The sequence below is a fragment of the Ammospiza caudacuta genome, chromosome 8 (genome assembly GCF_027887145.1).
Source record: "Ammospiza caudacuta isolate bAmmCau1 chromosome 8, bAmmCau1.pri, whole genome shotgun sequence".
Taxonomy (NCBI): domain Eukaryota; kingdom Metazoa; phylum Chordata; class Aves; order Passeriformes; family Passerellidae; genus Ammospiza; species Ammospiza caudacuta.
The window spans coordinates 40,444,543-40,458,422 of record NC_080600.1 but is presented as its reverse complement, the minus strand read 5'-3'; the positions used below and the strand labels follow the sequence as shown (position 1 = coordinate 40,458,422).

Below are 13,880 nucleotides of genomic sequence, written 5' to 3'. Positions count from 1 at the left end.
GGTGTAAGGTTTGTAGTAAAGCTTACTACTCATAGTAGGGACTGGTCAGAAAAATACACCCAAACTTTGGTGCAGAAAGGACTATGCAAATGAGATCATTTGCAAATTAAAGAATTCCAAATTTTTAACTTTCATCCAGCAAACCACGGAGGCATTAAATTCTGATTTTACTAATTCATGATCCTGGTAGAGGTTTTTTGAAAGGGGAAATTTCATACTCAAACGATGACTCAGATCCCATCTTGGCCTGCAGTTTTGTTTTAGGGAGCTGTTCTTTTTTTTTTTTTTTCCATGCAGACGATATGATTAAAAAGCAAATATTTTAACATAACTTAGTGATCTGAGCTATTACTGAAATGTCCACAGTTTCACTCTTTTTTTTTTCCTCCTAGATTAAAGAAAACTTTAAAAATCTATTTGCTTTGACATATGACACAATATTTAAGAACTCAAATCATCAATTAAATCACACATCAGAAACATTTCCCTTTGGTAAAAAATATAGTGCTAGACGATGTACACTTTGAAATTGTTGTTAATGTTTAAAATGCAATCTGAAGTGCATATGTTATTTAAAAAAAAAAACATAAATTACAAATTTTAAAAGTTTATGAAAAAAAACAGCAGTCATTTCTTTGCAAAAGCATTTGCAGAGAAATGTGTCTTTGGGGTTTGTGGATATGCATAGTTTTCTAGCATGAAAGCTGAATATGTTATTCTTTTTTTTTTTTTTTTTTCCTGTTTAAAATTGAGTAGATCTAAAGGAAACAGAGTCCTTTTGGGGTACCTGTAATAAAGTACCAAACCTGATATTCACATGGAGGTAGCAAAAGCCTCTGCGTTGCCACTGAAAATAGAAAAGGTGAACGTTGACAAGATTTCAGATTTTTTTTTTATTCTGGGGAATGAGGGAAACTGAAGTTAAAAATAAAGCCCTCGTATGGTCAACATGTTGGAGGAAATTCAAAGCCTCTCATAAAATAAACATATTTTAAGAAGTGTTTTGAATTTCACTGTGTAATTTCTGGCCAACAGAAATTACGGTTGTATCTTTGGAGGGACGTTGTGTCAGATCAGTGGTCATTATGTGAAAAAAATAAACTGCAACCTGGATGCCTTTAACCCATTCAGCTGTCAAAACCTGAACTCCAGGGGGGACAGCTCTGCTACTGGAAAACTTTGCTCCAATTCCAAAATATTTGGGTTTGATGTTTGGGAGATACGTGAAATGTTCCTTGGGAGCAAAAAGCAAGTACAAAGCTTCGCGCGCTTTGGCAAAGGGATTCCATCAGCGGTTATTAAAAAATACAACAGTTTATGTCCCGAAAAATAAAAAAAATTATCCAAAGCATGTGAATAAGCTGAAATATCCCAGCCTGGAGCATGCTGCAAGTTGTTCCTGGGTTATATTTAGCTGTAACCTTTGGAGTCTGGAAGTCTGAGGGGAAGATCTGCTGTGCCAGGTGAGGGTGGTGTGCGTGTCTGCAACACACCCTGGTGCAGCCAACGTGCCCCTTGTTTTCCAGCAGCATTATTAAGCAAAGCCGTCCATACTTCACCATGTTGTTACATGTGTCTGTCTGCTGATTATAAAATGTGTTAAACAGTATTTAAAAAACAAAAAAATGCAGAGCTGCGCTTTGATTTATTCAGCGAACAAAACATATGCTCGCTGTTCTGTTCTATGTAATTCATATGATCAATAAAATTTTCTTTAAAAAGAGCAACTTTGGCATTTAGAAGGATTATGCTGCTGAAGAAAAAAAAAAATGTTTCCCTCTTGCTGCATGCAGGCAACCTCAAGGCTCTTGCACGGAAATAATTTTTTTGGCTGACTAATGTCTATTTTTGTGTATTTGTGATTTCTAATTCTCAGGATCGAGGCTGTGTATTGTGGCTGTTACCCGCTGTGTCCCAAAGCCTTGGTGTACCCAGAGATATTCCCAGGTAGCTGCTTTGTTGCCTATTCCTTCTGCTGAAACGTAATAACGTGATTCCTGCTAAAACCCAAAGTTTGGGAATAAACTTGAGTGAAAGCAATTGTTTATTTGGCAAGCCAACATGTTAGTGTTAAGGCAAATTTTATGTGTTTTAATACATTAGACGAAGTTTATATTTGCCATCTGTTCTTTTAAGATAACAAAAAAGCAAGTTTTGAAATAGCATTCTTCATTGTTAGCATACACATCCCGTAATGATAGATTTTTGTTAGAAGGTCACTGATGCTGCAATGGTTTGCAGATTTTTTTTTTTGATACAGAGAAGAGGGAAAAAAAAAAAGCCAGGCCTGAAAATCACACCAAATTATTTAAACAATTTAATACTTAATAGTATGCAACTGCAGTACAGGATACACACTAATGTAGTACCAGTTCTTTGAAAAATCTCATCACTAAATGTATCACATATGCATTGTGTTACATTAGAATAATGTATTTTAATCACCCAAAGGAGATGTCTAAACAGCACAACTACACAGTCTTATTTAGCATTAAACATCCTTGTGAGCTGAGGTAACCTTATAAAATCATGCTTAAATAATGTAAAACACGAGGCGGCACAGAGCAATATGCATTTTTAATTAGTAAAGTGACTAATATCGAGTGTGTGCTTTGAGGTTTTTGTTTCATTAAAAATGTATCTGTTTTTCCTGCAGCTGAATATCTGTATTCTACACCTGAACAGCTTTTTAAAAGGCTTCAGAATTTCTGCAAGAGACCAGATATTGTAAGGAGACATCTCTATAAGGTAGTTGTTTGGAATAGTTTTAGATGATATAATGCCATATTGAAGTACAAAGGGGAAAAAAAAACCCTTAAAAAAAACAACATTTAATTAACATACTAATGTTTAAAGGAAACATGCTAGGGAGGGATATTAGTCGTTACACTAACAAGGATTAATTAAACTAGATGCCAGTTGTATTAACCTAGGTCTTATGAAATACGTGCACTTAATGCATGCTACATGTTTTTTTTAATTTACTGTTTTCTAAAATGACTGTCCTTTACATTTGGACCCAAGAGGCTTATAAAAATGAACCTGGATTAATGAAACTCATTAGTTTAAAAGGAAAATAAAAGAAAGATCCTACAATTATACTAATGAGGATAAGCCTACCTTCCTATCCTAATTTAATCTTCAAAAAATGCAGGTGACAGGTATCAGGTAAGATTTCTTTGGCTTCTGGAATGATTTGAGTGATTTTCATAATCACAATTATTTTAATTCTTTGCTTTATAAGGTGTGTGGAGCATTAAAGTTTATTGGCAGCATAATTTACTGGTGATTGTCATGTCCCCTTTTTTGCAGTTATTTCTGCAGAGAAAGTCCAGGTTCAGTGGCAAACTCTCCATTCAGGTTTTGCTCAAGTGTTCAATGCTAGGCCGACTTTCATGGTTTTAAATGGTGTATTTACACTGATGGGAGTCGTGCTTTTCTTTTTTTTTTTTTATTTGAATGTAGATGAAGCACTAAATTTTACATTATTCCAGTGAAGAGCTGTTAGTACACGACGCTGCTTTCAGAAGAATAACTGCAGCTTTTTGCACGCTGCTTCACACATTTACAGCGGTCTTTGACTTTCACTGTCCTGGCTCTGCCGTGGGCAGCTTGGAGGTTGGATACACATCACCCCTGCACAACAGAGGTGTTTCAGCTCGTGAAAACCCCTGAACTCAGCTGAAAGTCCTTAAAGGCTTTGGGGTGCATGGAAATACTCCTCGTGTTAACCCGTGCGACACGAACGCGGTTCTCGGAGCGCTCCCTCCTCCGTCCAGCCTCACTGTTAACGAGCAGGTCGAGTAATCTCCTCCTTAATTTGGAGTCTCCTGCTGCCAACAGACCCAACCTCATGCCTCCACCTCCCTCCCTCCCTCTGGGGACCAGAAATTGTTGGGTCTTGCTGTGTCTCGTCTGCCTCTCTCCCCCTTCCTGCACACGCATAGCAAGAGCAGCGAGGGCTTAGCCCACGCCTTGACTTTTTTTGTGACCTAAAAATAGGCATTTACATAATGATACATCAAAGATGATGTTGTTTCTGCAGGAAACAGTTAAACCTCAAGGAAAAAAAAAAAAAAAAAAGGAGAGAGAACCAAAAATGCAATTTAACACCCAATTTCAAGCTCATTATCTTTCATTGTCTATTAACTTGGCAATGGTTCAGAAGGTAGCTCATAATAGTTTAAAATGCTGACTGAACACTTCCAGTGTTCAGCATTACTTCTTGAGTCAATAGTATCGTAGAGTTAGGCATGGGGGCTTCAAAGGGAAAGCAGTCCTTAAATGTTTACCTTGGCATTTCCCAATGCTTCAAGCTCAGCTAATGGTTGCATTCACATGGATCTTCTCCCACATGGATCCCAGCTCGTGAACACAGAGCCAAGGCATGCAAAAAATACTGATATAAAATAGTACAGGTTGAAAATGTGTGCACAAGCCCTGTAGGCAAAATGCTGATTTGCTTGAAGTTGTTTTTACATTTTTTTAAGAATTCCTTGGGATGATTAGTAGGCAGAAACTGGAGTTTATCCTGCCTCTCATGCATGGGGTTTGCAGATCTTCTGAGTGTCAGAGCTTAACCTCTGCAACAGGTAGCAATGGAGCTGAGTGAGGGATTGTTTTAAAATGAGGAAAGCAGAGCCTAATCCAGCACCTGTGAGCACCAGAGGAAATATCCCTGTTGTCTTTAACAAGCTTTGGATCAGCCCAGAGAATGCTGTTAGAGTTGTCCTTTTGTGCCTACACCCACGTAGACCTAGTCGTCCTTCACTGTGGACCATCCACAAAAGCTCCTGGGAAATGCTAGCTCAGAGCTGTGCTGTTAAGGTCATTGCAGCTGGAGTGATGCTGCTTTGTAAGGAAGCTGAGCAGAGTGAAATCCTGAAGGCTACACAGCACTTGGACAGTGTTTTCACTTTTTTCCAGATCACTATAATACTATCTCGCATTAATGGGCAAGAAAAGAGAGCCCAGCACAAGAGTCAGTGTTAACCAGCTCCTTGTCTTTCAGAAACCATCCTGCCATACTTTCTGCATTGAGTTTATAAAGTATCTGTGGCATTTTCCAACTAGAAATGCTTAAAAAGCAAATAGTGCTTTTCTCTGCTATTTGGGGATTCTGCTCCACAAGTTGGGAAGTAATCACCTTGGCTTATCCTTTTACATATTGTTGGGATTTTATAACTCAGGATATCTATAATAATTAGACAGTGGCTAATTAAACAGGCAGTTTATTCCTTCAGATGTCCTCAATGCTTGTGCTAACAAAATTAGTGGCAGAAAGGAGATAAATGGCAGCAGGGCAGTGGGCTTAGGGGCTGGACATAGAGAACATCCCTGTGAAAATGCACAGACCAAGGCATTAAACTGCAGTAGCTTAACTCCACAGAGCAGATTCCTGCTGGCAGACTTTTAAAAATGTCCATAATGTAAGCACCTATGAAAACCTTTCCAGATGATGTATTGCTCACCCTGAGTATTCACACAGCACTCAGGGCTGGCTCATCTGCATTTCAGCCTTGCCTTCTGCCAGTTATTAGCAGAAGACTGAGATGAGAGGGAAGCAAATCTCATTTGTTATCAATTATTTGTTCTGTTCCAGTTTCATGGAATCAAACTCTAGTTCTGGGTGGTTTTGGTTGCCAAGGTAAGCAGAGGAATGAAGCAAGTGATAACAACAGGGCAGTGGTCAGGGCACACCACAGGACCTGTTAGTGCCCTATTTAGTAGATTTAAAGTTAAAATGAATAAAATAAAATAGGGCAAAACATTTGTTTCTGCATTATTTTCTTAAAGTTTACCTTTTATTTCCTCACTTGAGTTTCTTAATTTAAAACAGCATGTATAAAGAGTATACAGTGGAAAGGGACAAGAAGAGTTGCCAAAAGCCAGGCATGGAAGGAGCTGACAACTTTAAATAATCTCTCCCAGCCCTCCCAGCTGAATGAGTGCTGGTTGACATGCTGTCAGCTTCAGTTCCTACAGAAAAATCCTACTCTCACTCATGCTTGTTTAATGGAGAAAAGAATTTGGCCCACTTTCTGACATTCATCTTCTCATTTCCATCACACTACAGAAGCTCACCTGCCTATGAAAAGACACATGGCATGATTTTTTTTCTTTCTGACACCACTGTAGAAGGAAGTCTGCTGAATTCAAAGGGATTAAACTGCTGTAAAATCAAATTAAGATCCCAGTTAGACCATAGACATCTGAATTGTTTCCAGTCTCAGGATTTGGCTCTATAGGGCAGTTCTAACAAAACTTTTTTTTCCTTCTTTTTCTTTCCTTTTCTTTTTTCTCTGATTTCAGATAAAGCAGTATCTTGAGTATTTCAGGGAAATGTGTAGGGGAAAGCTGCTCCTGGTCCAGCTTTCATGTTTAGGCAAAGCTAGGGAAGCAGCAGGAGGCACTCTCAGTGCAATATGCAGGGCATTGGGCACGTGAGGATGCAGGGGAGCCTGATGCCAGATGTCCCATCAGTTACTCAGCCTGTTGTTCACAGTTCCTGTACAGGCCATGTGAGAGCCAAGGATGGTGCCTCTGCCTTTATCTTTACCCAATCCCCAGCAAAACTCCACTGGAAATTCATTTTTCCATAAGCAGCCTGGTCTGGTGGAAGGTGTCCATGCCCATGGCAGGGGCTTGGAATGAGGTGGCCTTTAAGGGCCTTTCCAACCCAAACCATTCCATGATTCTACGATTTGTTTATGATGATGTTTAAATAATTTCCTTAATTAGCTCAGGTTTTCCCCACCTTCAGTTGTGTTGAGTGTCTTCTTCTTCTGGAGTTGGTCACCTGGAAGCAGGAGCTTCCCATCCATCTTTATTTTGCCATCCATTATTTTATAAACATTTGCCAAACATTTACAGTATCCCAGTCCTTTCAGTCTCTCCTTGTGAATGTTATTCCATGTTTATATTCTAATCTCTCATCATTCAAGCATCATTCTGATGCTTGAGAGCTGTTTTTGTGCCTGGTGTGATCACTGCTTTAGAGAATTCTGGGCCATGCCATCAGTTTATGTGATGTGTAGTACTCTGATAATTCTCAACCTGTTCCTTATGGAGGCAATCCTACTGTTTACTTTTTAATGGTGAATGTATATTGAGCAGATGTTTGCTTACAGTGTTCTCCAGATCTTTTGTCCCGGGCTGATAAAGTTAATTCAGAGCTTTATAGGGTATGCAAATAGTGCAAGTATTTCCATCCACCCTGCTGCCTTTCTGTTCACTAGCAGAGCACGTTTGCAGAGTTAAAAAAGAAGGAATTGTATTGAATTTCTGCTTTTACCTGGCTAGCATTAGGTGCAGGTCAGAAGGAGGTTAGAAACACAAATGAGAAATTTGTGTTTGTCTCTTGAGCTGCTCGGTTTCCCGTGAACGTGATTTAAAATGGTTTCAGAGGTGGGTTAAATCTGCTCCTCAGAGTCTGTGGGGGAAGCTTACAGGAACTCTGGATTGCAGAGCTCTCTGTCCATGCTCTCCCATCTCTGTTCCAGTGCTTAGGCATGTGATCCTAAGGAAAATATGTAAAGCATAAGGATTTTTTAATGTGAAATAAAACTTCCATTACATATTTGGAGCACAGAATCACAGACTAGTCAAGGAAGGTGCCTCTGGAGGTCACAAGCCCAACCTCTGGTCAAAGCAGGGCCAGTTTCAAAGTAGGATCTGACTTCAAACTTGGATTAAGTTGCTCAGGATCACATCCAGGTTAAAGTCTTCACACTTTCCATTCCCTGTGTGTGGCTGATACAGTGAAGCCCCTGTCTAGCTTAGGAGTTTGCACAGGTGGGAAGGTGCTGGGCTGTGGGACACAATTTAAGCATTTTGGGTGAAACTTAGATGTTCAAGTAACTGTGGTAGAGGGAGGTCAGCCTGGCTAACATGGATCTTCACTGTGGAAGAGGTGAGATGGAAGGAAAGGTGTTGGAGTTGCCTAATTTTGGGATCCAGCTGTAGATAAATGGATATATGTGCAGATATATGTGTGTGTAGGTGGCCTGCACCTGATCTTCTCTCTGGGTTTGTCTTGCTCTTGGCTCTTTGAGGTAAAAATGCAGGAGATTCCAGCTCTCTGAAAATCACAGAATCATGGAAATATGTAGGTTGGGAAAGACCTTTAAGATTATTGTGTCCAACCATTGATCCAACATTTCCATGATCACCATGTCCCCAAATATTGGTCTGTAGCTCACAGCAGTTGGCTGCACTTGCAGAGTAGGACTCAAGCAGTTATGGGGGCAACTTTCAGCATAAACACCAGGACTTGGAACTTTTCATCCTGACAGTATTAGAGAGCTTCCAGGGGAGTTTTAGAGAGCAAATGAAAACTGGCAGATAAGCCACAGCCACTTCAAAACAGTAGATGGAGAAATGGGTCAAAGGAAATAGGAGGAAAAGTTGCAAAAAGCATGAAAACTTTTTTTTTTCTTTCCAGTACAGTTTATTCAAATTACCTTGGGGAAAAAAGCAGGAAACTGTTTTCCCACTGCTACAGTCATTCAGTGTGTTCTGAGCCATCCTATGCAAGGTACTGCATAGATTTGCATTGAAAATTTGATGTTTTTTGTTTAAAGACAGCAAGAATGAGGTGAGTTTTTGAAGGCAAATATAACAAACTGCAGAACAGACCAGTTTGGTCAGAGAAATACTGTTACTCTGGTGAGGTGTGTTAACTAGCTTGGGCCTCACAGTGCACCCAGTTCATGTAAAGCAATGGTGGGTTTTGATGCTGGTCTCCAAAAGTGCTTGGAGTTTGGAAACTGAACTCCAAAAATAATTGCTGCAAACTATTTTCCACCTTGATTCTTCCCCCTTAATCACTTGCAGAGTGAAGGAGCTGGATCACAGAGTAGATCTGACCCAATACAAATTGTGTCTGTAAATCATTCCAATCTTGCCTGCCAAATCTCATATTTTGGAAAATTAATCTGTAAATCTTAATTTTGTTAGGGAAATTTTTTAAAAAGTGCAAAAAATCTACACTAAAATCAATACTGTGTGCTTGAACTGGAGCTGTCCTGAAAGAGCCAATCTGAATGGATAAAGACTCCTTATTAAATTCTAAAGGTTAGCTCTGAAGTCTAATGATGGCAGAGTAGATATTAAGTGCTTCAGTTCTGATCTTAGGACACTAGAACCAAGTTGATTATTTAATGAAAAATACTGTTCTGCTACTGACATTATGCTGTTTGCTCTTTACGGGAAGATGCTGCTTTATGTGAAAACTTTGCTTCTCTTGATCCCCACATATTTAGGAACTGTTGATTGCAAGGCAGTGATGGAATTTTATTCCTTGAAAAAATGAATGTCCAGGTCTTTGCATGGTCATCACTCCTCAAAAAAAAAAAAAAAAAAAAAAAAAAGAGATTATTCCCAAGTAAAGCCCAGAGTAATGATGGTCTAGCAGAGCCAGGCCCTGCTCCTCCTGGCTCGTGGTTCTGCCAGATCTGAGGGTGAGAGGGGCACATTGGTCCCTGAGGATGTTCAATCCTTGATGTGTCCAGAGACCACCAGAAAAGCAGAGGGAGTAAATAACCTGGGCCTCATGACCATCTTACCTGTCTTTAAATAAAACCCCCTGAATTTACCCCGTTTTTAAATAACACCACATAAGTGTTCTTTGAGCAAGTGGCTTGCAGCCCTCCTGAAATCCGTGCTGCATTTTGTGTCCCAGGCTCTAACAGGGCTCCGTGTGCTTCTCTCTTGTGCTTCCTCGCAGGGCGAGACGGCCGGCTTTTCTTGGGCAGCGCTCGGCAGTAAATTCAGGTCTCTGCTCGCAGCAGAACCGAGGGAAGATTTGTGACAGATGGGGCTAAGTCACAAACTTGCAGCCTCAGGCAGAATTGTGGAAGTTTCCAGAGTGTGCCCATATTTACCTGATCAGAGAGAAAAGAAAATCTGCAGAGGAAGCCGAGCCTGGCTGCTTGTCATAGCTGACACAGAGCCATCTGCCACAAACCTGTGGCGGCTTCAGATCTCCAATCCCTGCCACCACCCCAGCTCAAATTAAATACAGATTCTTAGAGACGTTATGATGGTTACACATGTCCTCGGCATCACATGCAGGAGACTGTTCAAAAAAAATATGTGGCCTGTTGTGTAACCGCACTCATGTATCCCATATGTGGTGCCACATTGAATTTCCGGTTGAATCTGTTTTTATCCTTTGTACTGGATGACATGGTGCCTGAATTCTTTCTTTTCGCCGACACGATGGCAGCCAAGCTGCAGCTTCAAACGCTCACACTTGGCTGAGTTTCTACCTAGGTTGCCAGGTTATCATTGGAGCCTTATTGTGTCCTCAAAGGGCCACAGGGCCTGAAAGGAGGATCCGAATGCTGCCGGACTAATTGGGCAGCCATCTCCGGGGTTGTTGGGAGGGAAAGGGCTGCTTGAGCACTTCTCTCTCTTTTTTTCTCTTCTTTTTTTTTTTTTTTTTTATTGCAAATTAATGACTCTCTGGCAAAGGGGTTTTTAAGTGAAGGTATTAATAAGGGGTCTGGCAGGTAATCCCATGATTCGTGGAGTTACATTTGCATTTAATTAATCTTAAAGAAAGCTGAAAGATAAACAGCTGTAATTCAAACTAGCATGGGAAATATGCTACGTGGTGCCATCTATCCGATAAAATGAAAGCTGAGACACTTGTTTTATTTCTCTCAAGGATGGAGAACAAACAGATAACAATCAAAATACTTCCAATAAAAACCAGTAGTTTAAATGTAATGGCAGTTCATCAAGAATCTTTGCATCCAGTTGCAAATACAGTCTTTTAAAGATAAATCACTTATGATTCCAGCAGTCAAGCCGCAATATTTGTTGATGTAAAATGTTTTGAAGATGTAGATTGTACAATAAATTTTTAATAAAGTGCCCACTGCAATTTTTAATTAGCATATCTCATTCATGTATAAGTGTGTACATCTATCTGTATGTTTATCACCGTGCATATCCTTGTGTCAGAGTCAATGAATGCAATTGTGTCTTTATCTGATGAAGGAGAATTTGGTTTGCAAGCGATAATAAAACCTTATGGCAATTCCAAGATTTTCATCTCTGCTCTGGGAAGAAGCAGGAAGAGGACTCTGGGTAAGGTGTCATGGTGTGAAGGCTGGTAAGGCTTGTCTTTGCAGACAGCTGTGGTCTCAGCTTCCCTTGGATCAGGCAGGGCAGCCCCTCTCCCTGAAAGGGGTGAAAGGTACAGGCTGGTCCCCCTCCCCATGAGTGTCTTTGTGACTTTTGACACCATCAGGAAGCTGAAATGTCACTTTTCAGAGTAAGAGAGAGCATGTGTTACTTCTTGTTCAAATTACCCTGTAAAACAATCAGAAGCAACCCAGGCAGACCCAATGGAGAGTGTTTGGTTGTTCTGCTAGCACTGCAGAGTTGTAATTTTGCAGTTATCATCTCTCTGTATGCGGGTTCCTCCTCCTCTCTGCTCAGCCAAAGCCCAGCTTGGCTTTAGGCATGGCTTGTGGTTGGGTGGACATGGTCTTCCCATGAGTGTAGGTTTGGTGTTAATCCTTAGAAGACCTGAGGATGCCTTGCACTCCTACCAGAGCGTGTCGTAGATGTTCACCAATGTCACCACACCTTGCACCATCCAATTGGAATATTTTTTGGCTTGGCTGCTGGGGAAACTGAGGCATGGTGCAGTTGTAGCAAACTGCCTCAAGTATCACAGTGAGTCACTCTCCAAACCAATAAAAGGGAAAGAGGAGATGCTGTAATGCTGCACTCGGGCTTGTGGTGAGCAGACTGAGAACATCAAAGCTGTGTGGTTTGCACTCAAAGGCTCCTGCTGTCCTCAGGGCACACCCTCATCAGCCCCACCAGCAGAGGAGGTCTCACCCAGCTCCTTGGTGAGGTGCAGCTCTGCCCTTACTGACAGTGACTCTTCAACCATGCCCAGCTCTGTCTGCTGAGCAAGGCTTCGTCTTGGTGGAAAATTTTTCCCTTCTTATGAACCCTTGCAAGTAACATTTTATAATAGAAACTCTGTGAGGAGTTTAATTGCAGGGTAATAAATAGCAATGCTGTGTTATCTCCTGATATTTCTTTACATTCTTAGCAAAGATGTGCAGCTGCTCTGGAGCAAAGATCCCTGGAAGTGTTCAAGGCTGAATTGGACAGGGCTTGGAGCAGCTTGGTCTGGTGGAAGGTGTCTCTTCTTATGGTGAGAAATTGGAACTAGATGGGCTTAAAGATGGACTTAAAGATCTCTTCTAACCCAAACCATTCTGATTCTGTGTCCTTACCACATCACAGGATGTGTCAGGGGCCACCCTGACCTGTTTGAGGTCCTCAGTCAGGAGAGTGATCTAGGGCTGCCAGGTAGCCAGAGGTGATGCTTGCAGGGTTTCCAGGTAGTCAGAGGTGATGTTTCCCCAGAGAGTGTCCCTTCAGCACTGCAGACTGAAACAATCTGCGGAGTTTTGCCTCTCAGTTTCAGCAGAGGAAACGAGAGTGTCACCCCGTGCTGCTTCATTTCAGTCCCTCGCTTCAGAAGGTCAGGGGACAAACTGGGATCTCGGTCCCGTTGTTCCTACACACATGAGTAAGTGGTGAGTGCAGACACCTAATCCTGTGAGTAGGGCAAGAGAATTGAACCTTGACTTACTTTCATTTTTATTGATGTTTCACCTGCACTGACACAGCGGCGCCGGGGCTTTGAGACAGGTTTCAGTGCAGAGTCAGAGCTGGGTTTCCCCGACTCTGTGCCAGCCTCACCCTGACCAGACAGCTCCTCCTGCACCAGTAACAGGCCAGGCACCTAATCCTGCCATCCTTTTGTCCTAGCATTTGAGATCACAGGGAACACAGGTTTATTCCACACGAGAATTGTCTTTTCTCCTTATAATAGAAAGGAAAATCCTAAAACAATTAGGGAATTCTGTAGCAAAGCGTTTCCAGCATTCCTAGCCCCGCTCTGGTGCTGCAGGCACAGCAAGGAGCTGTGGCACCGACCAGCTTCCACCCCTGTTTGCAGCACTGAGACCTCTGCCTCAGCTCAAAGCTGTTCTGAATTAGGCGGTTAGATTTTTCTAATTGCGTTTTTAAAGACCGAGCCAGCAGTTCATTAGAAATCACGGAGCAAATTCTGCTTCTCTATTACACCAATATAAATCTTGAATGAATTTATATCAGGATAACTGGGAGGGTAGAATGTACCTCCCATCTTGTTCCTCAGATTATTAAAAGTTAAAGGGCCTTGAAAATTAAATTCACCTTTCCCTGTTCAAGCTGTTTACTCTGTTTTTTATTCCAGAAAGGACAGTTGAAAATAATTAACCAACCTCCTTTCTGCTTATAGGCACTTTTAAGTTGGATTCTCATGTACTAGCCCAAGACTAGTTTGTGTGGAAAAGACCAGAGGGCATTTTCTTTCAAACAAATTGTTTTCATGGGAATAATTTCCCAGAGAATTATATTAAAACCTTTCTGTGAATCCTTGATTTTTGAAAAAAAAAATAATAAATTCCTCTTACATATCCTTGATTTGGAGGACTTGGCAGTGTATTTGCAGATATAAATGAGCACCTTAATGAAAGTCCTTCAGGATTTTACCCTCACCTTATTTAACCAAAATATTTCTTAGTGAGGAAAGGAAAATCTTGCAGGAAAATTTTGCAGGAAAATTTTGCCTTTGAGTTACCAACCCTTGTAAATAAGGTTTTATAATAGAAACACTGATAGAACTTTAATTACAGGGCAATAAATAGCATCGCTGCCTAATCTTGTGATATTTCTTTGGGTTCTGAGCGGCGGTTCGCAGCTGTTGCTGGAAGCTGACGCTCTCGGGCTTGGAAGTTGTTCCCGCACCCGCGGAAGCGGCGGCGGCAGCAGCGAGCGGGGGCGATCGCCAGGAAACA

At 41.2% G+C, this 13,880-nt stretch overlaps 1 protein-coding gene across 2 annotated transcripts in view; it reads left to right on the top strand.

The window, feature by feature from the left end:
* GTDC1 (glycosyltransferase like domain containing 1) overlaps positions 1-11,113 on the top strand; it is a 160,760-nt gene extending 149,647 nt beyond the window's left edge. For both annotated transcript variants that reach the window (XM_058810003.1, XM_058810004.1), the window contains 3 exons: positions 1,877-1,947; positions 2,657-2,748; positions 9,728-11,113. In XM_058810003.1, the coding sequence (XP_058665986.1) occupies positions 1,877-1,947; positions 2,657-2,748; positions 9,728-9,811 (247 nt within the window). In that variant the 3' untranslated portion in view covers positions 9,812-11,113. The remainder of the gene's footprint in view (positions 1-1,876; positions 1,948-2,656; positions 2,749-9,727) is intronic.
* The last annotated feature ends 2,767 nt before the right edge of the window (positions 11,114-13,880 follow it).